The sequence below is a fragment of the Colias eurytheme genome, chromosome 5 (genome assembly GCF_061535395.1).
Source record: "Colias eurytheme isolate Ceu_HAF_F1 chromosome 5, ilColEury1 Martin Lab GWU primary, whole genome shotgun sequence".
Taxonomy (NCBI): Eukaryota; Metazoa; Arthropoda; class Insecta; order Lepidoptera; family Pieridae; genus Colias; species Colias eurytheme.
Genome location: NC_142984.1, coordinates 8206425 through 8233975, shown reverse-complemented (window position 1 = coordinate 8233975; position 27551 = coordinate 8206425). Strand labels below are relative to the sequence as shown.

General features: G+C 31.8%; 1 protein-coding gene across 4 annotated transcripts in view; it reads left to right on the top strand.

Annotated features, from left to right (window-relative positions):
• The window catches only part of LOC149908559 (inactive angiotensin-converting enzyme-related protein-like), a 149162-nt gene extending 122059 nt beyond the window's left edge, over positions 1–27103 (top strand). For all 4 annotated transcript variants that reach the window (XM_090102037.1, XM_090102034.1, XM_090102035.1 and 1 more), the window contains 11 exons: positions 166–364; positions 7264–7431; positions 17726–17813; positions 18984–19124; positions 19490–19666; positions 22128–22225; positions 22592–22880; positions 24249–24405; positions 24717–24893; positions 25302–25415; positions 25863–27103. In XM_090102037.1, coding sequence (XP_089958163.1) covers positions 170–364; positions 7264–7431; positions 17726–17813; positions 18984–19124; positions 19490–19666; positions 22128–22225; positions 22592–22880; positions 24249–24405; positions 24717–24893; positions 25302–25415; positions 25863–26421 — 2163 coding nt within the window. In that variant the 5' untranslated portion in view covers positions 166–169 and the 3' untranslated portion in view covers positions 26422–27103. The remainder of the gene's footprint in view (positions 1–165; positions 365–7263; positions 7432–17725; positions 17814–18983; positions 19125–19489; positions 19667–22127; positions 22226–22591; positions 22881–24248; positions 24406–24716; positions 24894–25301; positions 25416–25862) is intronic.
• Positions 27104–27551: the final 448 nt, after the last annotated feature.

Sequence of the window (27551 nt, the reverse complement as noted above, 5' to 3'; positions counted from 1 at the left end):
AAACTTAGAGGTAACATCGTGATTTTTTTTATCGAGTCAATTTTAATATTTTATGTTTTTGATCAAACAGAATCCTCGAAAATATCATCTAGTTTGATATATAGTTTATTTAGAAATTTGGCTTTATACCCACTCTTAACTAATAATGTTTTCTTTTGTCCCCAGTACAATGCGACCAACACTGCAACTGCTAAGCGTGTGCTTCTACGCCCTCCTCTCCAGTGGCACCTCCAGCGGCGACGACAGGCGGTGGCTGGTCTCCCTCATCGATCTGGTGGAGTTCGACTATCAGGACCAGTGCACGCAGCGGGCCACGGCAACATGGGAAGAGCTGACGGGGAACAGCAAGGGATTGTCTTTGAAGGTAAGGCGTAGGTGCTTCTGAAATGGAACGCTTTATCTATACTAATATTATAAAGCTGAAGAGTTTGTTTGTTTGTTTGTTTGTTTGAACGCACTAATCTCGGGAACTACTGGTCCGATTTGAAAAATTCTTTCGGTGTTAGATAGCCCATTTATCGAGGAAGGTTATAGGCTATATATATTTCATCACCCTACGGGCAACAGGAGTGGAGCCACGGGGGTGAACCCCGCGGAGCAGCTAGTAGAGTATAATATGATGTGATAGTTATCTACAAAACTGTATGAAAAATAATTGTTTCCAGCGAATACAGATGAACAAAATAGCTTACCGACTCCTTAATTCAAATGATAGGTACAATAATATAAGAAGTAGAACTATCACTGGACTGAAAAACTGTTTTGAGAATGAACACTTACTCAAATAGATCTCGATTCTCGTTGTTATCGAACAATATTTTTGAATATCTTTCGATCTAATACCAAGATATAAATCACATTACATTAAAAATACAAGTAAGAAAATGTTATAAGAAACAGTCTTTAACCGAACCTTTGAATTTTACCCACACTAAGCTGATTATTGTTAGTCAGCCGTGCGAGTGTATGAGCTTTTGAAATCTTTCAATAAAAATAGTAGACTACAAGCCCGCATAGGACAAAAATATGGGTCAAATGAACCACCAGGGGACATATCTAGAACGATAGCAGAGCAAAAAGTAATAAGATTCATCACTATGCCGTCACTTGTAAGCTGTCCAACTGAGTGCAGATGAGAATTGAAAAGTACAGGTAGACTCGGTAAATTTTGGTCATATATTTTTGTACGGCATTCTTAACCATCGATAGATCCATTAAAAATAATAAGAAACCGCTCTGTGCCGTACAAAAATGGTGGTCCACCAAGTCGGGATTTTTATTTAATTTCCGAGAGTTACCGGGGGTAAATTTGGTCATTTGACCATGTACGGCATCTGTGTCATACTATTGCTATACTGCTTTTAATCCATTATTCCGCAACGCCGTACAAAAATCATGGGGACAAGGGGAAAAAATCGAGAGTTGTAATCCCCTCTCTTTCCCCACTCCAGGGGGTCATTTGACACAACACGAAATAAATTTATTTTTAAAGTATTTTATGCATAGATAATATTTTTTCATGTGCCGTACATTTTCATTGGTTCAAAGGGGAAAAATCTGAAAAAGAAAAAAATCCATATAACGAAATGTTTGCTTTATATTTTTATAATAAAATATAAATATACATTAATATTAAGAAGCTCGACGTGGTTAATTATCACCTTGGAAATTGACAGTCAGGTGGAATGGACTCCGTTAAATTGATGAACTAATAAAAAAGCTATGAACGAAAAGATGTGAATTATATGCAATCAGTCCATGAATACAGGTAAAGTCACAAGCAAATGCTAGTAATATATACATATTCAAAATGTACAAGTAAAGCGCTTTCAAATGATACCAAACACTGCATATTTATCTTAACTTTATTTTTTTACTCTGTATGTTTTGTCCGCTAGAGGGCGCCACATTAGATTTTGTGAAACCCCATATAGCCTTTAGCTAGCTAGTCGCTGGTTATCCAGTGAACAATTCAGACGCTTCTAATGATATGTCATTTGTCGAATTCTGATAAGTAGTTTAGAAGTTACGAGGGAATAGATGAACATACATACATGACCTGTAAACAACCATAACCCTCCTTTTGCTTTGCCGTAGTTGGGTAAAAATATGTTAATGCCGTACTGTATCAAATGGCCATAAAGCACCCTTAAAATTGTAGCTTTCGTCGCTTTCATCAGCCTAAAAGATGTGGTCTGCACAAAAATGTACGGCATCGTTTTTTCCTAATTTATCTATGTTAATACTATTTAAAACAACGGATAAAGTGTAGAAAACTATTATATTTCATTAATCTACGATGTTTAAACTTTATCAAAATTTCTGGTTTTGCATTTCTCTATAACTTTTTTTAGAACGGTTTCTTTTGAACGGCAATACTATACAACAATTGAATTTTACAATATTATGTTAAAAAAAAAGTTCCCGTACAGGGTCAAATGACCTTACAGCTCTTTATATTAAGAATTCGATGAAATTAAGATGATTATTGGTATACATTTAAAAGAACAATTATTTTTTGACGGCATTGCTTTTAATAGTACTTTTGAGTGCTAGATAATGTTTTGGAACCGAAGCCGTACTTAGTCAAATGACCCCCTGGAGTGGGGAAAGAGAGGGGATTGCAACTCTCGATTTTTTCCCCTTGTCCCCATGATTTTTGTACGGCGTTGCGGAATAATGGATTAAAAGCAGTATAGCAATAGTATGACACAGATGCCGTACATGGTCAAATGACCAAATTTACCCCCGGTAACTCTCGGAAATTAAATAAAAATTCCGACTTGGTGGACCACCATTTTTGTACGGCACTGAGCGGTTTCTTATTATTTTTAATGGATCTATCGATGGTTAAGAATGCCGTACAAAAATATATGACCAAAATTTACCGAGTCTACCTGTACTTTTCAATTCTCATCTGCACTCAGTTGGACAGCTTACAAGTGACGGCATAGTGATGAATCTTATTATTTTTTGCTCTGCTATCGTTCTAGATATGTCCCCTGGTGGTTCATTTGACCCATATTTTTGTCCTATGCGGGCTTGTAGTCTATAGTTATATTCCATCTACACATAATATGTATACGTACCTTTAACACTTTCTACATAATATATTAAGTCGACGTACACCAGTGTGTGTCGACTTAATAATATATGTAGATTGCTTCTTGTCTCACCCATAGTAACTATATAAAAGGGTTTGAACTTGTGTTTTTCGCTTTATCGTAGCAACGCCTTTCAAGTACCCATCTCAGAGATTTAATTAGTTCTACTCCTTCTATTGTAAGTGTCTAAAGAGGTCATGCCATCTATCAAACGATATATTATTATGTCGCAGATGTTTCTCTTTTATTGCAAAAAATACAAATTTATGTTTCCTGAACGTTACTACCTACTTCTGCGATGTAGGCACTAGACAATATTCAAGTATTAAAAAATTCTAGATTAATTTTCGACGTAAATACCTAGATAAACATAACGCACATTTTTCACAAGAGAATTTTAAATATAATTTAATTTATTTCTCCACGCGTCTTTTGTTTCATATAATATCTCATTTTAAAGAAAAGTTAAATAGCCTTTGAATTTTAAACTTTTAAAGTGCGAAGTGAGAAGACTTAAGAACAACAAAGAACACGAAGTTTTAATAACGCATTGTTTAAAATCCAACGTGAGGAAAATTGAGAAGTTATAAAACGTCGAAAAAGGTTGGCTACAACTTCATTAATTAGTTTGTAAATAGTTGCAATGATTTGCTTCTATGGAATTCTTTTTTTTTCAAGTGGGGAAATCTTGCCTAAGATACCCACGGCTCTCGGGAAAGGAGCCGTGGGTTATGTGATATATTATGTCGGATTCCCACCGACTAAAACCCCACCAACGTGTACCAACGCGCTGCTTTAGACGGGATTCGCAATCTTCCGCATGTCCCGCCCAACAGTTGCCCGTTTCCAGGCCCTCCGCCACTTGCCCGTTTCCATCCACCAAATGCCCACCAAATCTATGGAAATCTGGAGCTATCTTAATTTATAATATGTAATAACTTTTTTGTGGTTTGGCCGACCTTTCAATTTAGCATTACATTTTCAAGTTCCTTTCTTCAATTCTTTTCTTGTTTAAATTTAACAATCTGCGGTATAAATTTATTTCTCTGGAATCGCTGTAGGGTCCGTTGGCCCTAAAGAAATAAAACCTACGAAATTAAAGCCTTCGATACGCTACTAAAGCTTCTCGTATCTTATCTACGAAGTCTACGAACCGCAAATTATATTATTTCTCCAGTAATTTTCTTTAAAAGTTGTTAACGATAAGTCGATTCCAATAAACAACTTATTCGTATAATTGATAAATAGCTATCTTGTTAAAAAGTTATCGTGTTCTATAGAAAATATTTTTATTGTTATAACTTTCAAAGTCGTAGTGAGAACTAGCTGTAATTTGTTATGCCAATTGCCTTGGATTTAATAATTTTACTTATAGAAAATATTATAATGTTCAATTGTTGTTTTTTGTAACATGGGATTTTATATCCATGAATATTTACGGAACAATCGTAAAACTATCTGGGTCAGTGGAATCGAGACTTCGAATAGAATAATGTCATAAAAACGTTTGTCGTACAAATTTTTTCTTATGTAATCGGCAAATAACTTCCTTTACCCCAAAGCCTTGTAAATTACCGATCGGAAATCAAAGAAAACGTCGCATTGTTGATGTTATATATCGGCGAATTATTAGTTTGTTTTGATGTTTTATTTATTTTTATCGTAAATTAAATATTGAAACACTAATGCGATCGTACCTTACTTTTAATTTTATACTATATATGTTTGTATCTAGGTTCTTCATTTAGTATAATTATCTTTTAATTTTAACCCTTGCTTTTTTGCGTTGTACTTTACGAATTAGTGTTAATTAAATAATAATAAATTGGTTTTTAATAACTTTTGTAAGATATTTAATCAAATTCCTATACAGATTAATGAAGTATAATTATGGTGTATCAAAATTACGTAATAATAATAATTAATTAAAGTATCATTGAACAACTTACAAGAATAAGATGTAAATGAATAATGTTCCTCGTTTTACAACAAAACCTTAAAACCTTATTATTTACTAACTTAGCCCGGGAATCTTTACATCCATACAAACTATCGGATTTATAATATTAATTGCTGTGGATCCAATAAATTAAGAAACTACGATAGTCTTGTTGTTATCGTTTATTGAAACAACTTGATTGATAGTCTATAATAATGTCCTAATGTCTATTTAAATTGCTAGAAACAAATATACTGTTTTAATCAGCACTTCATTCTTATATAAGACAAGATTAGAAGCTTGGATTTACCAATCACTTAAGGTTTTGTATTGGTAAAAATAGTATTGTTCCATTCCTACAATTCCCATATAATGAACTTAATGTAAAAAGGTAAATAAAAAAGAATTTAACAAAAGCAAGCAAACCTAGTCTTATTTCCAAGTCCATTAGAAAACGCCTCCAGAGACTTATTTACAAACATTTCTTTTGTCTGTGATATTTACAATTACTTTGTTGTTTGTTACAAATAGGGTTGCCGGTTCGTAGAAGTATTTGTTTCTGATGATATCATTTCCATGAATTGTACAATTTAATAAGCGACTTAATTTATTCATATTAACTTAAATTCATAATAGGGATAAGGGATTACTAGATGTGGCTTACACAATGGTTTTAATAACGTGGATATTAACTATACTAGATTTTAATTTGACAAATCATAAATGTAGGTACTTGCATTTATACCAATATCGGTTAAGAAACTTCAGTTTAACGTTAACCATATCATCAATTTTGTTGAATATTTTAAAGAAAGTACTGATGATCTAGGTTTAAAAATAAGTTGTTTCTACTTGTATCAAAATCTGCCCATAAAACCGTAGTTCTCAGATAGTACAAAATAATAATGCTACTAAATCCTTTAACAAAATATAAATAGTTGACTCAAATAATTTTGACAACCCTACATTATATGAAATCTTTGTTTTTATCCTTCCCATTTTGTAAGACGTCGGTATGTAAGACGTACGGTTCAGTTCATATATTTTGTTTCTTGTTTATGAGATTAAGTATACAGATATAGTAACTCATATAATATACTCGATTGGTATATTTGCATATTCCACTATTGCTTTACTTAGGTAAATTGAAGATTTTTGTACATGGATGGATATGGTCTATACAAACATTTATATAACCTTGTTTGACGAGCGACTCCAGGACGTTAATTTGATAAATATTCATTAGTATTATTCAAAGCAAATTGCCTATAAAACTAGCTTTTGCCCTTGCCTTCGCTTGCATACTTTTTAAAAGTTCTTTTCCTTATGAAATTCAATCGCCAAAAAATAGACTTTTTATGCTGTTGGTATCTATAAAGCTAATTTTTAATTTCCTCTCTTATTACTCATACAAAAGCAAATAAAAGGAGTGTATTCAAAACGTGTCGAAGCCACGAGGTATCTTAAGATGCGAGTTACGATAACTTATCTTCTTGACAGGCTTGATCGGCCTGCGGTTAAATTCAAAGAGGGTCCAATAAAATGTTTTTGCAACCTTTTTACATAATACTGAATATATTCTCATCAAAAGGTATGTGAATGGTAGCGCTGTTTTATTGTAGGTATATCCTAATTGGACGGGTCTCAATCCGGTACGTCGATAAGTAAAGAATTATCAACTTATAATTAGGTAAGTATAGGTAATTTTTGCAGTGTCAATTGACAGTTAATAATATTCTATTTTTATATTAGCTATTTATGTTATATTAGAAAATTTACCATGAAAAAACCTTATATCAGGAAAATATAGCTAAAGCATTTCTATCTCCACTATAAATGAAAGGCTCATTGAAAAATAGGAAGCGTATTTTCTGCAATAAAAATATGTCGTCGAGAAATGCTCTACCTACTGCTCTAAATACATATTTTATATTAAAATATGGGCATGATTATGATTTATCGAAAGCTTTTCAATGCATCAGCCATAGTATTAGTCTCTGGTGCTAATTGTTCCAGGAACAGTGTTTTTTTTCATTGTAGATATTACTTATCATAGAAAATAAATACTTCTTATTTAAACATGAAAGTTTATTGTGAATAGTGACGAAACTTATATTAAAAGATAACACATAAGCCATAGAAACACTTGTTTTGTTTTGCGCTACATGGCAAAACTAGATTTATTTTATTAAAGAAAATAAAAACTTATTTTCCTTACAGCTGGAGCGCGACAAAGCGTACGGGATCTTCGCGAGGCAGCAGAAGACGGATGTAAAAACAGCATTTACAGCACATTCGTTAACAGCAGATGATGACATACTGCGGAGACGAGTGAAGTTACTCCTGCAACCTGGAGATTCTCTGCTGGAAACTGAACAGTGGATAAGAGTAAGTGCAAATGAAAATACTGAAGTGAATACTGGAATAGATAGTATTTAAATCACAGGTGTAGTCGTAACATGAAGGATGATTTAATAGTAACATATCGTTCGCAGTGGGGTAGGTATATGTAGTTGGAATTTCGAAGCGTAGTTGAGTGGTGATGCTTGTTTCAATATGAAATATAAATAAAACATAGGTAATTCTTGTTCTTGAAAACAAATATTAATTTAGAACTGTAACATATTATAATAAGTAAGTTGAATTGAATTAAAATTTTATGTTACAATCAAGCCATAATAACATGTAAATTTTATTATCATTTGCATATAGAATTCCACATTGTTAACAATTAGGCGAACGTTAAAGTATAGTAAGATCCCAAAATGTCTCTGTTATCGACTCTAGTTATCAAGTGTAATATTGTCCGTCATAGAGCTAAAACTTCCAAAGTGCGAACCCTCATTCGGTCAACATCAGAGAATTAGGTCCAAGCGGTACTTGGCCTCCGAGTATAATGGGAAGATTACCATCACATGAACTGGGAGGTAATTAGCCGAAAAGAATATGTTAGCCTTAATTGAAAGAAGAATACTGTAGTAGAAAGTTAAGAAAAATACAAGGTATACCGTATAACACGTAAAAGGGAGCTTAAAAAATGATATAAACAACAGTTTTCAGACAAAAGCCAAACTGTGAAGAAACGCGCGTTGTATTTGTCTTCGTTTTTCATTTTTGTTTTCCAAAAGCCTTTCACGGTCTTCATGTTCTTTATACGACGAAGACGAAGCTCAATAAATAAAATAATCTTTTTTTTTCCTGAAATCGAATTAAAATGTGATCTATAAGAATTCGAATTTGATGCCTACATACGTAATTATCTACTCATTTTTTTGAATTATGTTAACTTCATTAACTAATTAAGAAGCATTTTTGTCAAAACATTACCCATCCTATATTTACAGCTCGCGACACCAAATTCATTTATTACGCAGTGAATAGACAGTGAAATACAATCGCTACTTATTTATTACTCGACGGTTCTTATCCTAAATAAACGGTTAAATTTCACCGAATTTCTTGTAGGTATCTCAAATTTCCTAGGCATTACGTAACTGGATAGTCGACGACCGGTTTATTGTTATATGGATATATAATATTTAATACCGTGTGGTTTTCTGAGTGGCTTTTTATGTTGAAAGCTGGTTTGAAAAGTTCACACGAATATAGGCACTTAAATTGCGATTTTAAGATAGTGAATTAAGGTTACCCGATTGTTCTCGATTTAGAGCCGATTTTTCAATGCTTGGATAAAACTTATTCGTCGAAAAATGTATAAAACTACCATTTTAAAAACGTATTCTAATTGCCCGTATTTGACAGTTTACGTGACATTTTAATATTATCGTGTAATACTTTATTGGACGGATAAGTTTGATCCAAGCATTGAAAAATCGGCCCTAAGGGATATATTTTTCGAATGTCTGGGTAATTGGTATATTTGATACTATGCAGCAATATGACAAAATGATTTTTTTTTCAAAACCTCTTGTCGGGTTTTTAAAATACATTCGTTGTATTTTGCATAATACTGGATCTTTTCATTTAAATCAATAGTCAATGCCAATTCGCTGCGAAGTTTATCCAAATTCTAGCAGTTTTATTAGCATTGAGAATAAACAGTTAAATTAATAAAGTATATATTTTAAACGTTTGATGAATGGTTTTTCGAACGTTAGGTTATTATAATACGTTATTATAAATAAGAATAGTAGTATACCGACGATACGAAATCACATGATCTTATATATTCTCTAATAACAATCAGCATCCGCTAAATAACTCCTACCTGAAATTGATCTACATCGGACCATATTTCATACACATTTCCTATTGTTTTCCAAGATGATATTTATGATAATAGGAAAGTGGGTATCGCGGTATTACATAACTGATAGACGCTTACCCAATTATCTTATCATAGTATAATAACCTTTTACTTGGAACTTTTGGTCTTCATATATTTTCTGTATAACATTTTATCGTATTTATTAAGTAAGTAAGACTACCTTATAATATTTAATGTATGTTTTATAGATCTTTGTCTTATCACTATATAATATTTTATAAACAATTATTGTGTGTATTGTTAACAAGTAAAGCACGTAAAACATTGAAAACTTTTTGTTCAAATTATGTTACGCCTTACACCTATATTCTAAATCTCGTCTCCAATTATACCGTTAATTTAATTGAAAATGTGTATTATTGCTGAAATATGCTGATATTCCCTGTATAATTGACATGGAAACATTCAGCATCATACGAAAGTATAATCCCAAGGGATTTTACGATATACACCAATTATCTCGATTTCTGCTTTGTGCGTAGTTACCTTGGCGGAACAATTAGAGGGTTAGCTCGGATTGTAAGCTTATGGGAAATTATTAATAACGTTATGTTGAAACAAGAGACGCTTTTAATAATGATAACTAGGTGTATTCTTAATTGTAATAATGTTGATGTTTTTGTATTTAGAGATTAAGTTAAAAATCTAATAAGATTTTTATTATTATTTCACTTGCCATGCAACGGTTGCAGTCGAGTAACCAAGAATGTGCTGATACAGAAGCCATATATTATTAATTCAATGTTAAATGACTTGCCTATTCCCGGTAATAAACTGCAATGTACCAAATATACTCCAAATACTTTTTTTTTTTAATTAAACACAAAAAGATTCGCATTTTTAAGCTTATAAAAATATTCCTATTTAACTCCCAGGACGATACATCAATTAATTATCGTTTCTCTTAATTTTTATTTATTGCCCTAAGGAACATTGTCTGAAGATAGATTAAATAACAATTTCCTTCTAAGGGCAATGCCTAGTCTAATAAGTCAAATTTGTTTATTAGTGTCAGAAAGAAAGAAAGAAAGAAATCATTTATTTCAACACACACAACTCACAAGTACATAATAAACATTACAAAGTACGAAGTTTAAAAAATAAGAAGAAAAAAAAAATTAAGTAAAGTAAAACAAAATAATAATTAAACTATCAAAATATGTGAGGTTGCGTGCGCCAAAAAAGGATGCCACTCAGGATACCTACATATACTGTCAAATACCTACATATCATAAATCGTTATAGGTGAACCTACTAATAAATAAGGAATATTCGGTTCTGCGATCTATAAATTAGAACCATAAATTCTCCGACCTAGAATTAAATTATCTTGTTTGTGAATATAGTAATAGATCATATTTGATATTAATATGATATATCGAAATATAAACAAATTATAATAATCATCATCAACATCCATCAAGCTATTTATATTCCCACTGAGAGGGAGCAGGCGTCGTTAGGCTTAAAGCTAAGCTATAGGCTAATCTATCATGCTGGCCAAATGCGGGTTGGTTGTCAAATGTCATAAAAGTTTCTGGTTCGAATGAATGTTGGTTGCAACGCAATACTTTTATTCTCCATCTAAAAATTGTGTTGAATTGAGATTATATTCATATTAGTTATTAAAATGTCAACAAGCCTGCTTAGTATTAAATTCTTAATTTTATTTAGGAAAGGCGGAAAAAAGCTACGCAACTACATTATTATATCTTTAAAATTACTTTATTATTTGTTTCATATAAAAAAATAAATTCAATATTTAACGTAAATCTAGATTAAATAAAATACCATCCAATTAATCCCAATAATAATCAGGCATGGGCTAGGCCAGTGGAAATTAACATTAAATTCGCAAAGCACGATGTAGATTTGAATTTTTGGTATGTTGTTTGGATCAGTTAGGGTGATGTAAATCCCAATTTGCAACTTCGAAAAAGTTGTGCTCGCTGCGCACCACGTGATAAACTGCGAAAATTTTGGACTTTTTTCACTTTTTGCTCTAAAAGTCATAAACTATGCGTTTCCGACAAGTATGATTCAGTACATAAATTAAGGTTATTAAATTTGCAACAATTGAAGCCTAACCGCAGCTCTCTAAACCTTATAACGACTAAACTGTGGCCATTCGAAGATGGTTCATTTTTCCCGAAATATTGAAATTTTTAGTTTTGCTCCCGTTTGAAGCAAAATATTGGCAAAAACCGCTCGTTCTATGAGAAGTTCGTATAATAAAGTTGTAGTGCATTTAATTTTCTTTCATAAGAGCATAGAACAAAGTCTGTGAGACAAATATTTCACACACAATATCTGAAAAACAAAAAGAAGGTAGAAATAGATTTTTAAAGAATTGAAACTGAGAGCATATAAAATCATAAAAAGAATAATACTTTTTCATTTGCAGGATAGGTAATTAACAAAATTACAAAATTTGGGAAAGTAGGAAAAAAGATTATACGCAAATAATAAACTGCGAAAATTTTGGACTTTTTTCACTTTTTGCTCTAAAAGTCATAAACTATGCGTTTCCAACAAGTATCATTCAGTACATAAATTAAGGTTATTAAATTTGCAACAATTTAAGCCTAATTAAAGCTCTCTAAATCTTATAGCGACTAAACTGTGGCCATTCGAAGATGGTTCATTTTTCCCGAAATATTGAAATTTTTAGTTTTGCTCCCGTTTGAAGCAAAATATTGGCAAAAACCGCTCGTTCTATGAGAAGGTCGTATAATAAAGTTGTAGTGCATTTAATTTTCTTTCATTAGAGCATAGAACAAAGTCTGTGAGACAAATAGTTCACTCACAATATCTGAAAAACAAAAAGAAGGTAGAAATAGATTTTTAAAGAATTGAAACTGAGGGCATATAAAATCATAAAAAGGATAATACTTTTTCATTTGCAGTATAGGTAATTAACAAAATTACAAAGCTAATTAAATTTGCAACAATTTAGCCAAACCGCAGCTCTCTAAACCTTATAACAACTAAGCTGTGGCCTTTCGTGAGCAAAACTAAAAATTTGAAAATTTCGGGAAAAACTGACTATCTGTGAAAGGCCACAGCTTAGTTGTTATAAGGTTTAGAGAGCTGCGGTTAGGCTTAAATTGTTGCAAATTTAATTATCTTTGTAATTTTGTTAATTACCTATCCTGCAAATGAAAAAGTATTATCCTTTTTATGATTTTATATGCCCTCAGTTTCAATTCTTTAAAAATCTATTTCTACCTTCTTTTTGTTTTTCAGATATTGTGAGTGAACTATTTGTCTCACAGGCTTTGTTCTATGCTCTTATGAAAGAAAATTAAATGCACTACAACTTTATTATACGAACTTCTCATAGAACGAGCGGTTTTTGCCAATATTTTGCTTCAAACGGGAGCAAAACTAAAAATTTCAATATTTCGGGAAAAATGAACCATCTTCGAATGGCCACAGTTTAGTCGTTATAAGGTTTAGAGAGCTGCGGTTAGGCTTAAATTGTTGCAAATTTAATAACCTTAATTTATGTACTGAATCATACTTGTCGGAAACGCATAGTTTATGACTTTTAGAGCAAAAAGTGAAAAAAGTCCAAAATTTTCGCAGTTTATCACGTGGTGCGCAGCGAGCACAACTTTTTCGAAGTTGCAAATTGGGATTTACATCACCCTAACTGATCCAAACAACATACCAAAAATTCAAATCTACATCGTGCTTTGCGAATTTAGGGTTTTTTAGTGTCGATTTCTACTGGCCTATTGAATCAACGGACTAGTTAAGACGATACACAAAAAAAAATCCACTGCTTGGCGGGCGGAGTCTAATAGCTCGCTATCGCGAACGCGGGTGTGCGCGAAGTCATTCTTGCATACTCGCCGCGCTGCCGCTGGCCGACTCGGGACAAACATGTATGGAGTCGTCATACAGTTATAATATTGTTATACATATATTTAATTGTTGATTTATTGGTTTTATTTTCTTGCTTATAAACACAAAATTATCTTCTTTTTAACAACTACTTAGACATTATTAATAATTATTAATTATTATTATTTCGTAATGTTTACTTTATTACAAAATAATACAGGTTATAAATAATCTTTAAAATAACAAAAAATATTGTTACTCTGAAAAAATGAAATGGTACCTAATTACGCGGACTACTGAATTGATTTAGATAGAATTTGATGCTGACGTAGATATTACATCATGCCCAGAAATGAAAGGTACTATTTCTGAAAGAAGTTATAAACCCTAATTCTTCTCAGTCAAAGTCAAGAGTGGAAGATATCGCTAATACAGTAAAACTGATGCGAAACTTTGGATGTTAATTTGTATATTTTTTTGTTAGTTGTTACTTAATCACGTCAAGACTACATTACCAATTTTGATAAAATATAGCTAATTGCCTGGATTTACACATAGGATACTTTTTATCCGAACTGAACACTTCTGTGGGATAAAACAGGATTCACGATATAACCTAATTCCACGCGGGCAAAGCCGCGGTCGGAATGATATTTTTTTAAATAAAAAAATTGTTTAAAAAAACACAAAATATATTGACGCATGTATTTATTTTTTGCACTCTATTATAATTGTAATTATTCATTACAAATAATCAAAATAAAATAGCCAGAACAAAGTTAGGCCCTGGTAGGGTAGGTAGGCAGGTACAGCAATGTGAGACGAACACTGGCTTATTTATACCAATAATAATGTATTATAAACATTAAATTAAGTTTACTTTCTAACAACAAAAATACATAATATTAGCTAATGTGAAAACGAATCAACCAATCATCCCACAACAATGAAATGTGCACACAAATATTCATCCAAATCGGTTCATGTGATTAGGAGGAGTGACTGCAGCGCCATCCTCCGGGCCCAATTGTGTTTCTAGATCACCCAGGAACTCAATTTAATATACTTACACAAAATTTTTCGAAATGAAAATTCACATTATTATGTAAATATGAATATAAACCGGTTTTAGTACTAAGCAATTTCCCGCACAGGTGTAGTAAGTATAAATGAAATAAATATTAACATCAAATTCTTTATACAACATACTTATCTACCACCTACTAAGAAATTCTTGAAATTTTTTCGTATTTTTTTAAAATATAATACTACTCCAACGAGCTCCTGTTCCATAATTCCATATTACGTCCACCATACTTTCACTAAGTTCACCATGATTTTTTATTTCTTTGCACTTTGTTGCTTTTTGCTAAAAATGGAATCATGCGATAAAACCAGTAGAGCGTTGATAACATACATTTTTGACTGAATAAAGGTACTTACGAAGGAGTGGGTTCACATTGTGAACAATCAGTGGGTTTATTTTCCTTCTGGATTCCGGATTTCTGAAAAGATTATTTATGCTATAAATGAAAAAATCTTACACATTCGTTATGTACTTAAAACAGGGGTACATATCAAACATCGTCTATAATACAATTATCATCAAATTTAAAATAAAACCAACTTACTTCATTAATTTGTTCCAATTGTAAGCATTCTTTTTCCTCCAACCTTTATGTTTCTTCTTCTTATTTTCTTTATTGTCCCCATTTGTCTCATTTTGTCTTATCGTGTTGTCACCCTTTTTTACGATTGCGCAAGCGACACAAGTTCCCCGTGTGACGGCCGTAGCGGGAATGACTCGTGCAGCGATCGGGGTAGGAAGGTACAGGGCGGCTCTCGCTATATTGGCTGGTCAGGCGCTAATTTCAAGTATTTCTTGTTTATTTCAAAACCATCGCATATTTCAAAATTCTAACACGGTAGACGTATAGGTTGTATATTTTATAGTTAATATCCAAAAAGTCGTAACTTTACGTTTGTTATTTTGAAGATGCCAGAGATTAAAAAAAAATAACAATGAGAACTTTGTAATTTTTTTCTATCGAGAAAATATCATGGAATCATGTTTCTAAAACGGTAGACGTATTGTGTTACTATTGAACTTTCTTGTCAAGAATTTTCATCACGACAACTTTAATAATATAAAAATTACGAAGGTTTAAAAAGGGCCGTAAATGTTAGAAAAATTAATTCATCACCTTAAATTAACCGTCTGTGTACACTCAACGATTCTACTAGTCCATCGCTCATCAACGGACTAGTTGAATTCAACGACTAAACAAAAGAGTCGAAACGCTCGTCAACGCGTCCGCGACGGTTAACTCTTCGACGAGGCCGTATAATAGTCCACCGTAGACGGCTAAACGACTCGTCGTAGACGGCTCGTCAGTCGACACGTTTGTATCAACTACCAACTTGCGACGCGACGCGTCGCGAGTTGATAGTTCAATATTTTTACCGTTAATTCCGTTTGACTTTTAATGAGATTACTATGATCAATGCTCGAAATATTGAAAAAAAAGGAGATTAATTTGTATTAATTTGATATTAGATATTGAATTGTCTTAAAAATCTAAGATATTTTTTTTATTCAGTTAATTTATTACATATCATAAGGATTACCTACCTATAATAATATATTGAATAATGTTAAAATATCGACTATAACTAACGACTTAAAATGACAAGTTAAAACATAAACAAAAACTTGATAATAGACAGGTGATAAATATATAATTGTTAAAAAATAGCTCTGACTTTTTCTTTACTAGAGACAACCCTGACATTGAATTCTTTGAAAATCTATAATCCGTAATAACTTCGTGGTAAGAATGTGGAATTTAACATGTAGAGTGTAGACCTCAGTTCAAGGTAACGAACGTTGGGTCGCGGAAGAATTCCAACAAATACCCGCGGCCCCATCATTAAAGCGGCTCGACGGAACACAGTGGGGTTTTAGTCGGTAAGAATCCGACATAACCCACGGCTCCTTCCCCGGGGGCCGTGGGTATCTTTGGAAGATTTCCCCACTATAAAAAAAAAAAAAAAAAAAAAAAGGATAACGAACGTTCGATTACCAATACCGTCGCGCGTCGGTCGACCGTGTCAATTCGTTTTAGTTTACACATCGACTAGTCGAAGATTTTAACTAGTTGATCGACTAGTTGATGAACGACATTTAACGGTCTAGTCTCGTTGATGAAAAATGCGTCGACGACCCATTCCTAATAATAATATCTCGTTTCATTCACAAAAACCGCATGTTTTTGTACCACAATCATAGAAATCTAAATAACAAGACACTAGAAGTCGTAAGCGTGCGTGACCTTGTCGCCACTCAGGTGATTTGCACATCACCAGTGCATTCGTCACTGTTCAGTTTCTCTGGAGACGTATGAGTGTATACATGGTGTGTTTCAGCAATTCCCATTGCGGAAATTCTTCCACAAGTTGTAATTATACTTATAAAGGAATAATATTTCATCGGAAAATATTTTTTTTTAGAAATAATGCCGTTTTTCCTTAAAATTATAGAATATTTACAAGTATTACGAGTGTCACCATAGTAATCGAAATAACAATGAATGACACAGTCGACCATTCTTATTATCACGTTTGTTCGTATTGGAGCAAAAAGTCTCATATACTTAGGGATGTTATTCTAAAATAAACCGTAAATTCGTGCGTTAGGATACATATTCAAAAGCTTAGTTTAATAGATAAGTTAGTTTTCACTAAAATCAAGCTGTCCAATAAAAGGCATAGTTTACTTGTGTGTACTGTTTAGCTTTCGGTTTGAATGTGTTGATTTTGGCGACAGCGGTTTTCATACGAATTATGACATTATAGCCCTTCTATGTGTCTTGTTATTTAGATTTCTATGACCACAATACAAAGTTAATCTCTCACAAGATCGTATTTCGTGAATCGAACACATTATTATTTTAATTTGATTATAAAGTTAACTCACAACGAGTCAAGTGAAATGAGTTCGCTCCATTAATAGCACACATTGTCGAAAGTTAGTGAAAAGTCACGATTGCTCCCAGAGGCACGCCTGCTATCAGATGTTGAGATTCATACATGTAAACTTTTACACGTATTAACTGATGTTCATTGGTGTCAGTGACTTTGAGATGGTCTTTGTTGGAATGTTTGTTGTAAAATATCTAATATTGTTTTATCGTTATGTTCAAAAACTTTGTAGATTGTGTATAAATGTTTATATTATAATTAAAGTATGTACTATATACTTACTTATCATATAAATTATTAACTAAATAAAATTGACATCACAAGTTACTAAAGTTATATAATTTTTTAACCTGGCGTTTTGAAGGGCTATCATTCATATTTCTTAGTTTTCTCAAACAATTTCGGTCTTGAAATTAATTCTAATATCAACAACAAATTAAAAAAAGAAACTGCCTCTCGAGCTATAAAATTGCACCAGAAATATTCCCTAAGTAGACGTGCATACTGTTCATTATTGTTTGTTAATTATTTTGTCGTGATTGTTATAAATATTATTTTTTCTAGCTGGTTACGTTTGCTGACAAGAGCTTGAATCACCTTCGCTTCGCTGCGGACTATGATTGCGGAGCGAACGCGAATTGCACGCTAAGAGGTAACTATTTCATTGTATCTTAAGTGTACAGTCATTAGACATAGGATTGCATACTTTAAAAAATAATACAGTCTGGAGTAAAAAAGGCTTTTCATGAATAAAATAAGAAAAATATAACATCATAATTCATCGCTCGAAAGGCAGCTACTTCGTTTAATAACAATCTTAGACTGGAGCAGGCTATGTAAAGAGGATTATATTTAAGGGCTTCATAAATTATGAACGCCAATAAAACCTGCTAATATTAATAGATCATTGTAAACTACGCGCTTTGGGCTCTATCTGCACAATGGTGAATTAATTACACGGTTTTATCTCACTTTTGATTTATGGTTTTGTAAAACTCGTAGTTTTTGCCTAAAGTACAAAATCATAATGAATGCCTTGCCTTATACAATAAAAACTCGGTTAATAGTTACATGTTTAAAAATAACATCATTAAATATGTGAAGTTAGGACAGACATTTTGTCTTAAAAATAACAATTTTGCCACATTTTTGCAGCAATTTAAATTCAAATAAAGACCTTTTAGCGTAACGAAAAACAAGAAACTAAAAACTATTCATGTTTCGGGAAACGAGGAAAGTAAAACATCCATTGTAGTGGAATCTAAATAATTTCTGGGTCAACGAATTCATTCTTGAAACAAATCGTGTAATTACAAGCGTTTGTCGATTCGCTGAGAAAAAAGTAAAATTAAGAAAAACAGCGGCAAGACAAATGAAAATGGAATTTTTGTATCTGAGCTGAATATTTTTGGAGTCATTACGAATATCTAAAAGTGGGGAAAAAACTTTTGTGTGCTTTATTAACTTCGGTCTGATGGCGAATGTTAATTATTCAACTTGAGTTTGCGTTTTAAATTTTTCCGAATAATTACGGCGAAGTTTAGGGCTTTCAATTAATAGTTTATTACGGTTTCAAAGTTATTAATTGGTGTATCCAAATAATGGTTTGGAATTTTAAAACTATTTTTTGATATTTTTTGTGAAGAGCTTTTTATCCATTGAATTTGGAAACAACAACATAATATTTTAAAAGTACGAATGTATTGAAATCGAGTTGATTAATTAATGTCCTAATACTAAAAAATCAGCGTCGATAGCTGTTAATGTATTTTATTTTTATACTCTTGTAAAATAGATCTATTAAAAGATTATCCTTTTACAGAACTACAAAACAGCATAGCAAGAGAGCAAGATGAAGAGAAAATCAAACAGATGAAAACATCATGGGAGAAGAAACTACCAGACATTAACTATTACTTCGAGAACGTTCTGCCGTTACTCAGAAATGCTACTAAGGAAAATCGTGAGTATAAATAAAAAAAAAATGATTAAATGCACCGAACAATTTTCTTATCGTTTCTGTATTTAATTTTACGAAGAAACTATTAAATTTTGTGCCTATCGAAATACCATCCCTTCGTCTCTAAAGTCTAACTATAGATACTCGGATTATAAAGTATTCAACGTTTAATTAAATACTTACTTGTAGCAATTGTATGTAAAAACTTTGTACGTTCAAATAATAATAGCAAAAAGTTCCGTACAGAATATGTACCAAATTTTTTATTTCAGTAACAATATCATCATCAATCCTATAACCTCAATACAACATTTAGTACATTATCGTAAGATAAAACTTACGGCACATTATTTACCAACACCTTTCAGTGTACAACACGGTCGAAGAGTACTGGGACGCTCTCGTGGAATACGAAGGGGCCATGTTGAAAGCGCGCGAAATTTGGGATCACGTGAAGCCTTTATACGTCAAGCTACATAAGTACGTGGCCCTTAGGCTGAAGGGGGCGGACACGGTGGGAAAACCTCTGCCCGTGTATACTCTGAGTAAGTGATGATTTCGTAATTTTGGTAGGATTTAGTGGTGTCTTATTAGGTTGGATTGTGGTTTAATAGCAATTTCTAGTATTTAATTTCTAATTGTGTAAAAGCGAGTTAAAATAAGAATAAACATAGATTGTTCATTTTTCTTTCAAAATGAATCTCTTTACAAGATAATGTAAACTACATCTTCGTTACTGGACTTGTGATTACTTTATAAAAAAATTACTATACTTTGTAATACTTGTCTATTAATAAATAATTGACTCATTATTTTCATTGCGTTATTTATTACTTTAGTATTTATAAAATCTTTGGTGTATTAACAAAATTTCGTGTCGTATATATTTTTATAATTTACAAATTCTGTCCACTCGATCCTGTTATTTTTGTTATTTCAAAAAATAGGTAAGAATAGCGATGCTGACTAAACAAGAATCAGTTTATTTGGTCAGGTTCAGTCCTTCATTTGCTTATTACGTGACTGGAATATCCTCCTAAGGACCAAGCTAAAAAAATCCTATTCTGCATTACCACCCATTGTTCTCACCAAAGTACATAAAACTACAATAGACCTGCCACCCAATGGTATTTTTTTGTTTTTTTTATTGTTAGAGTTAAAATTTACTTGTGAGATTTTTTATCTGTGTAAAATATAGCTTATAGAATACATTTCTGAAAAAAAAACTCGATTTATTTTGTTCTCATGTGATCACATCAGACCTAAGTGAATCCAACATTTTTTTTATTACAATAAGGTTTTACTTGTAGATTTTTTTATTTACTTATGGATTATGTTATAACATATGAGATCATACAAAAACCTCTACAAAGTATACAAAAGAATTAAAAACAGTTTTTCTTAAATTCTAAATGTGTAAGTTTACTACATATGTATTAGGTAATAAAATATCTAAACTATCTGAACATAATATGTTAAAAAAAGAAATAAAAACATTGGAAGTACAATATTAGGAACTTGAAATATCAATGAGCTAACTAAAAATCGATTCGGAAACAAATAGTGGGTCTCCTAAGTCTTCATCACTAGGAATAAAATCTCCGTCAGTCGGCTAGGAAATCGATGATATTATCGTCACGAATAACTGAAAAAATAAGGAAGATAACTGTATATTTTGATTGCAATAGTAATTCCTGTTGACAGTTTAAATAAATTATAATCATAAAACAGGACAATTGCACTCAAAATTACTGTAAAACAACAAAATAAATTATTAACTAATTAAATGTTTTATAGTCATTGACTACCAATGTCTTCAACTGAGTACAAAAAAAATGAAAATAATATTGTAAGTAACGACCAATGTTCTCACATGATCACATAAAAATTATCCGTGAATTTAAAAAATACAATATGAATTGTTTCGTTAAATTTAATTAAAATACTTTCCTGTACTGTTTTTACTATTCATTTTTCAATACCAAATGAAAATCAAGTGAGAGATTAATATGATAATTAACGATTTAACTTACCTCTGTTACGTTGACCAGCCATTTTAAAAACTTTAACTAAAGTATTTTAAAATTCTGTGATTGGATAACCCACTTACCTATCAAACCTAATAGTTCAATTCAGCCAATCGCGTTACACAGTGATCATAGGCAGAAAAGCGCGGTATTTTTTAAGTTATTTCGAATTTTCGATTTTGTCATCGGATGAGGACAGTTGTTGGTAATTTAGTTAAAACTTTTTGGTGCTTTGGTTGTAATGGTGATGGTGTTTATGTACTTATATGAGGCCATTGGTCCTTAGGAGGTTATAAAGAACTTTACTTTTTCCGAAACTTTGGTTAAATAAGTTTTTGCTTATAATATTGTTTTTTGTTCTTAAGAGAAATCATTCAAGTGCCTTTTGTTTTATATAACATATATTATAACGAAATATTTATTTAATGAAACAAAATACCATCTTCTTTTGTTAAAGATCAAACAGTGACTTTATCAAGAAGATAAATAGATACCTATTGTTAAAATGATTAGATGTATTTCGGGCTACCCGAAGCGTAAGGTTACGCCTTAATGTCAATACGAAGACCTATGTAAATAATATTATCTTGTTCACTGATCAGATTGTATCGCTTTTACACTTGATTTATATCGAACTTTCTCGAACATGGATATCTTTTAAGAAACGTTCTTTTGATGTATGTTTGATATTATATTTTAAAATGAAAAGCTAAGTCATGAAAACCACCAAATAAATAAAGGATATTTATACACCTTAAATCTCCAATATACATAAAACTTTAAACTACCACGTCCAGACAAAATATTTGCTATAGTATCCCTCTTACATAAATTTCAGCATTTTACAGCTATAAAAATTCCCTCCGGTACAATATTCCAATCCTACTTTTCTTATATGCCAATAAAATCTATCGAAATACGGTTATGTGATTACGTTCACAGCGGCACTAAATAACGATCATTTTGAAATCTTTTCCAGAATCTCTAACGGGGGACGATTGGTCCAATTTAATTGAGAGTCTTTTGCCCAAACACTCGGATATATATCAAAAAGTTTATGCAAATTTACATTTAATGGTAAGTAGGTACATGATTTATGTTGTGGTGGGATGATTGTTTAACTTGAAAGTTTGTAGTCTCAATTATAACGGTTTAAATGATTAGGACATTACCTAAACTTTGGATTAGCGTTTTCATGCCAAGTCCGAATTATACGTAAATATTTTGTTGTTACATTGGTAAAGGACCTTTGTATGAGCTTTTTGAAATTTTATTTAAGAATGTTTATGTTTGGTAATTGTACTTATAATTTCAAAATGTTATTTCATGCCTCTCATGCTTCCATAGAACTTAGTTAAGTTAAACAAATGTCCTAGATTCAATTTACGCCGAAGATAAAAATATAGCGAGAAAAAATTTAATGCACGTTTTATTTTCTTTAAGGATATGGGTGGACTGAACGCTTTTAAAGAAGCCGAAAAGTTAATAAAACATCTCAACTTCGGTGAGATTCCATCAGAGATTCTAACAGAATCAAATTATAATGGCTCTTGTCCAACGTCGATAGTAGACTGGTGTCAGCCGAACAAAATGAAATACGTCACTTGCAAAGATGTCAGCATACCCAATTATATGGAAGCCCACGAAGTTGCCATGAAGATTAAATACAAGCTAATTGCGGCCACACACAGCAATAATACATATATCTTAAGAGAGGCTCCTAGATATTCAGGTATGTGCTTGCTTCGTTAATGACAGTCTCTCTTGGGAGTCGTAATAAAGTCTGAGAAAACTATCGTAAAGTAAAGGAAAGGAGAATGTACTAGGGTTTCAGAGAATAGTCTTCATTATACTTAATGCATCATTATTTAGACGATACAATATTTCGCAAGAATTGGATATTGCTAGCGGGATGTATCTAATGTCAGAAATGTATCATTAAAATGGTTAAAGTTTCAAGCATGTTAAATTGAAATACAAATTCTGTGAATCTTTCTGTATAACATTTACATTATGATGCATGCATTATAATATAAGAGCCCACGACGGCCAGACTTTCCTTTCTTTCGGAAAGTTGAAAGTTTCTCTGTATATGTCTCCGATACAGTTAAGAACGACTAGCGATTATCAAGTCTGGGTTGTGGTTACTTTGGCAGGAAACAGGTAGTAAGGGTGTATAAAATTGTACCTAACTTTCATTATAGTTTAAAAGCTAAATTTTATATATGTTACTTGGGGACCTATAAAAAGACATTACCTTAAGAGCCAGACAGTTTTCATGGTTCTTACATCTAGCCAGACACATTTAAAAAATAACTAACATATCATCAAATTCACATAACTACCTAAAAGCGTAACAAATATGAAATAACCCACTAAAAACATTAGTTAACTATAATTATTAAAAAAATAAAAGTATAATATATAAGTAATAAAGTTATTACTTATCTTTAACTTAGACTTATGTTGATGGAATTTCACGTATCCCGATGACTTTTTTATTGTGTCATCGAGATACGTGAAATTTCATCAACATAAACCCCCGTAAAAGATAAGTAATAACTTTATTACTTATATATTATACTTTTATTTTTTTAATAATTATAGTTAACTAATGTTTTAGTGGATTATTTCATATTTGTTACGCTTTTAGGTATTTATGTGAATTTGATGATATGTTAGTTATTTTTTAAATGTGTCTGGCTAGATGTAAGAACCATGAAAACTGTCTGGCTCTTAAGGTAATGTCTTTTTATAGGTCCCCAAGTAACATATATAAAATTCAGCTTTTAAACTATAATGAAAGTTAGGTACTATTTTATACACCTTCACTACCTGTTTCCTGCCAAAGTAACCACAACCCAAACTTGATAGTCGCTGGTCGTTCTTATCTGTATAGGAGACATATACAGAGAAACTTTCAACTTTCCGAAAGAAAGGAAAGTCTGGCCGTCGTGGGCTCTTGATCTATTAATAATTGTTCTGTCTTTTGCATTTCATAAAACTGAAGGTGCTAAATTCATCTTTCATGTTGCAATTATTTCAGATTACGTTTATTATTTATATTTACTATTTGTAAACATAGAAATTTTTGTTACAGCTATATACGAAGCTATACCTGGATTCGTGTCATTATTGTCAATGAATCCACACACTCTGGATCGAGCAGGATTATACTCCTTGGATCGTTTTAATTACAATCCAAATTATCACCGTTTAGTTCTACAGCTTATTATAGCCCTACGTGATCTACCTAAGTAAGTTTGTCATTGTATTACTGTGAATTGTTACTTGTAAGGATTCATATTGATATGTACCTTAAACAGCTTTAGAAATTTAATTTCCCAAAAAGATACATATTGATTTTTTTCCTAAAAGTATCTTTAATCTAACTGGGGCTGTATGACCTCTTATTACCAGACAGTTTACGCCATAAATTGAAGCGACTGGCAAATTCATATTAATATGCTGGCATATTATAGGGCTGGTGATTGCGATCTGATAATAATTAAAAGACCGCAACAATGTAAAATCTTACCTTCTTATATTAAATGTGGATATTTTTCAGATTAAATTTCTATATAGCTGCGGATGAATGGCGCTTACAATTACTTATGGGTAAAATACCTTTTGCAAAAATTGGCGACAGCTGGAGCGAATTCCGCAAAAATTTCTCTTTAATTGAGTCATCGAATATCGATGTTCTTGGAGATCCTTATGTAGTGTCTAATAAACCTTATATTGGGTAAGTTAAAGATACAAATTAAAATCACTTATTTTTAGCGTTTTACATGAAATAAGTTTACTTATAAGACTGCCAATTGTATGCAATATATTTAGTTTTTATAGTTACTTCTTTATTTTTATAGTACCTGTATATACAGTGAAAGAGTAAATAAATAAGCTTATGACTATCATATCGTTATAGTCCAGTTTCAAACTGGCGTAAAATTAATCGTATCGATTTATTGTTTATAGAATAAGGAAACCTCAACTGCCACTCACTGAAAATAATTAATTAAAATAAAAATCGTTAAAAGTTGGAAATCTCGTCCTGAACGAATTTGTTCGGATATCGAGCTTTTTTATTTATGAAAATGTGTCTGAAGTATGTTCATGAACTACATATTAAGTTATAATACTTTTGTTTCAGTAAATTTATGGGACTAATATTAAAATATCAAGTTTATCAATCTTTTGCTGAAGAACTAATGTCAGATGATGGAGACTTAGTTACACACGTGGCAGACAATAATCAACGTTTAATGTAAGTATTCTAATGGTCGAATGCGTTATGCAATATTATTAAATGCTAGAAAAATAATTCTAGTAAGTTAATCTTATTCGCTGTCAGCGATAAGGCCGCCCTCTGTACATTGATATAATGTTATTATGTGTTTAAAATTGTCCTATATGGTGTACAATAAAGTATTTTTCATTCATTCATTCATTCATTCATTCTTATTCCATAATAGCTGCGCTCCGCGGTTTCACTCGCGTGGCTCCACTCCTGTTGGTCTTAGCGTGATGATATAATATAACATAGCCTTCCTCGATGAATGGGCTATCTAAATCTGAAATAATTTTTCAAATCGGACCAGTAGTTCCTGAGATTAGCGCGTTTAAACAAACAAACTCTTCAGCTTTATAATATTAGTATAGAATATAGAGTATAGACTAATGTTTCTTTCGTTAATATAAAATTTCCTTTCAGAGATGCAATGATGCAAGGATATGGCTTCACTTGGACTGAAATGGTGAGTGACGTCTTAGCGAAACGGGAAAACGGATTAGAATACACAGGCCTCACTGATTACTTTAGGCTCTTAGATGAATACCTAGATAATCAACTAGATCCTACTAGCGAGAATACTTTCGAAGATTACATCGATCCTCCGAGTGAAGAACCCGTAGAAAACGAAATACCTGAAGAAAAAGACTCCCCAGTTGATTACGAAGATAAATATGATCAAGAACCTCCCAAGACGCACGAGGATATCAATGAGAATATTATTGAAACAGATGAAGAACCGCACGCGAAATTCGGTCTTGAAACTTCAACAGTTGGTGTACTTGAGATCAAAAATCCCGTGGCAGCATCGGACCAAAATGATAGTGATAGTCCTAAAGAAGCGTCGTACAATATGTACTGGTGGATAGGCATCGCAGTAGCGATACTTGTAGTAGTGGTTCTAGTGGCGATAATAGCGAGGAAACGCCATAATCATAGGAAACAATTAGAAAGGCAAAGGAGACAGAACACGCGCGCCTGATTTGAGGAATATCGGTTCTAGGATCAGAGCCGATACTCAATAAACAAGACACTAGTGAAATTGTGCCAAGTCGGTCACTGTGTGAGTACAAATAATGTTCACGTGTTTTATTTAATTTAACGTTTCTTATGTTTTGTGTTCGTGTTTCTCTCTGGTGCTCTTATTGTAATAATTCCATTTCATCGCATTTAACTCTTGTGTTTTTATGAGTTGTGTCATAAAATCTTCATATACATTTAATCAACTGTATAAATAGTTAGTAAAGATGGATAAATATTTTTGTACATATCACAATTTGCGAAGTAAATGATTGTTACCAAGTGTTAAATAATAGGTGTATATTTATATTTAGATGTAATTTCGCTGTGCCTTAAGCGTTTCAATTTCTTATAAGTAATATTAATTATGATAGATGGTGATCTTTGTAATAAATACGAGGTAAATTTTATAAATCTTTACTCTGCTGTAAAAAGACCAAGTTCCGATGCGTTTATGTTTTAATATTCTATATTATTATTATTTGTTTTAACATTTTTTAATTAAATGATTCTTCGAGTTATTAATAACCAAGTGTTATAATTAATTCGATTGTATTTAAATTTATTTAACTAGATATTTATATTGTCAAGGCATGAAATACCAAATTATGTGAATTGGAAGGAAAATAAATGTTTAAAACATACACTTGTTGTTTTTTTTTAACAAATAAACAAAGTACAGATAATAGAATTATCCGTACATTTACACAAATTAAAACGATAATCGACCGAAAATTTAATACACCGATGCAAAATATTAAGCGCTTTGATAATGAGCGACAGATTTAACTGATTCATTCATAAATTAATTTGACTTCAATTACTATTAAATTTAGAAGGGATTACCCATTATTGGGAATTGGCAAATCAATGTCCAGTTTAGAAATATTTGTAAATTATTATTAATAATGACTATTTAAATTTTCTTAGTCCTGAGTAAATAATATAATAAATATTGCTAGTTAGTTTGGGTCAACATTTTCAATGCACACAGACTCTATTATCTAAAGTACTTGAAGATTAGCCAAGTGGTCAGATTTTATACTCTTGCCTATGCGCACAACCCTTTATTTCATTCCTGAAATATCTTTA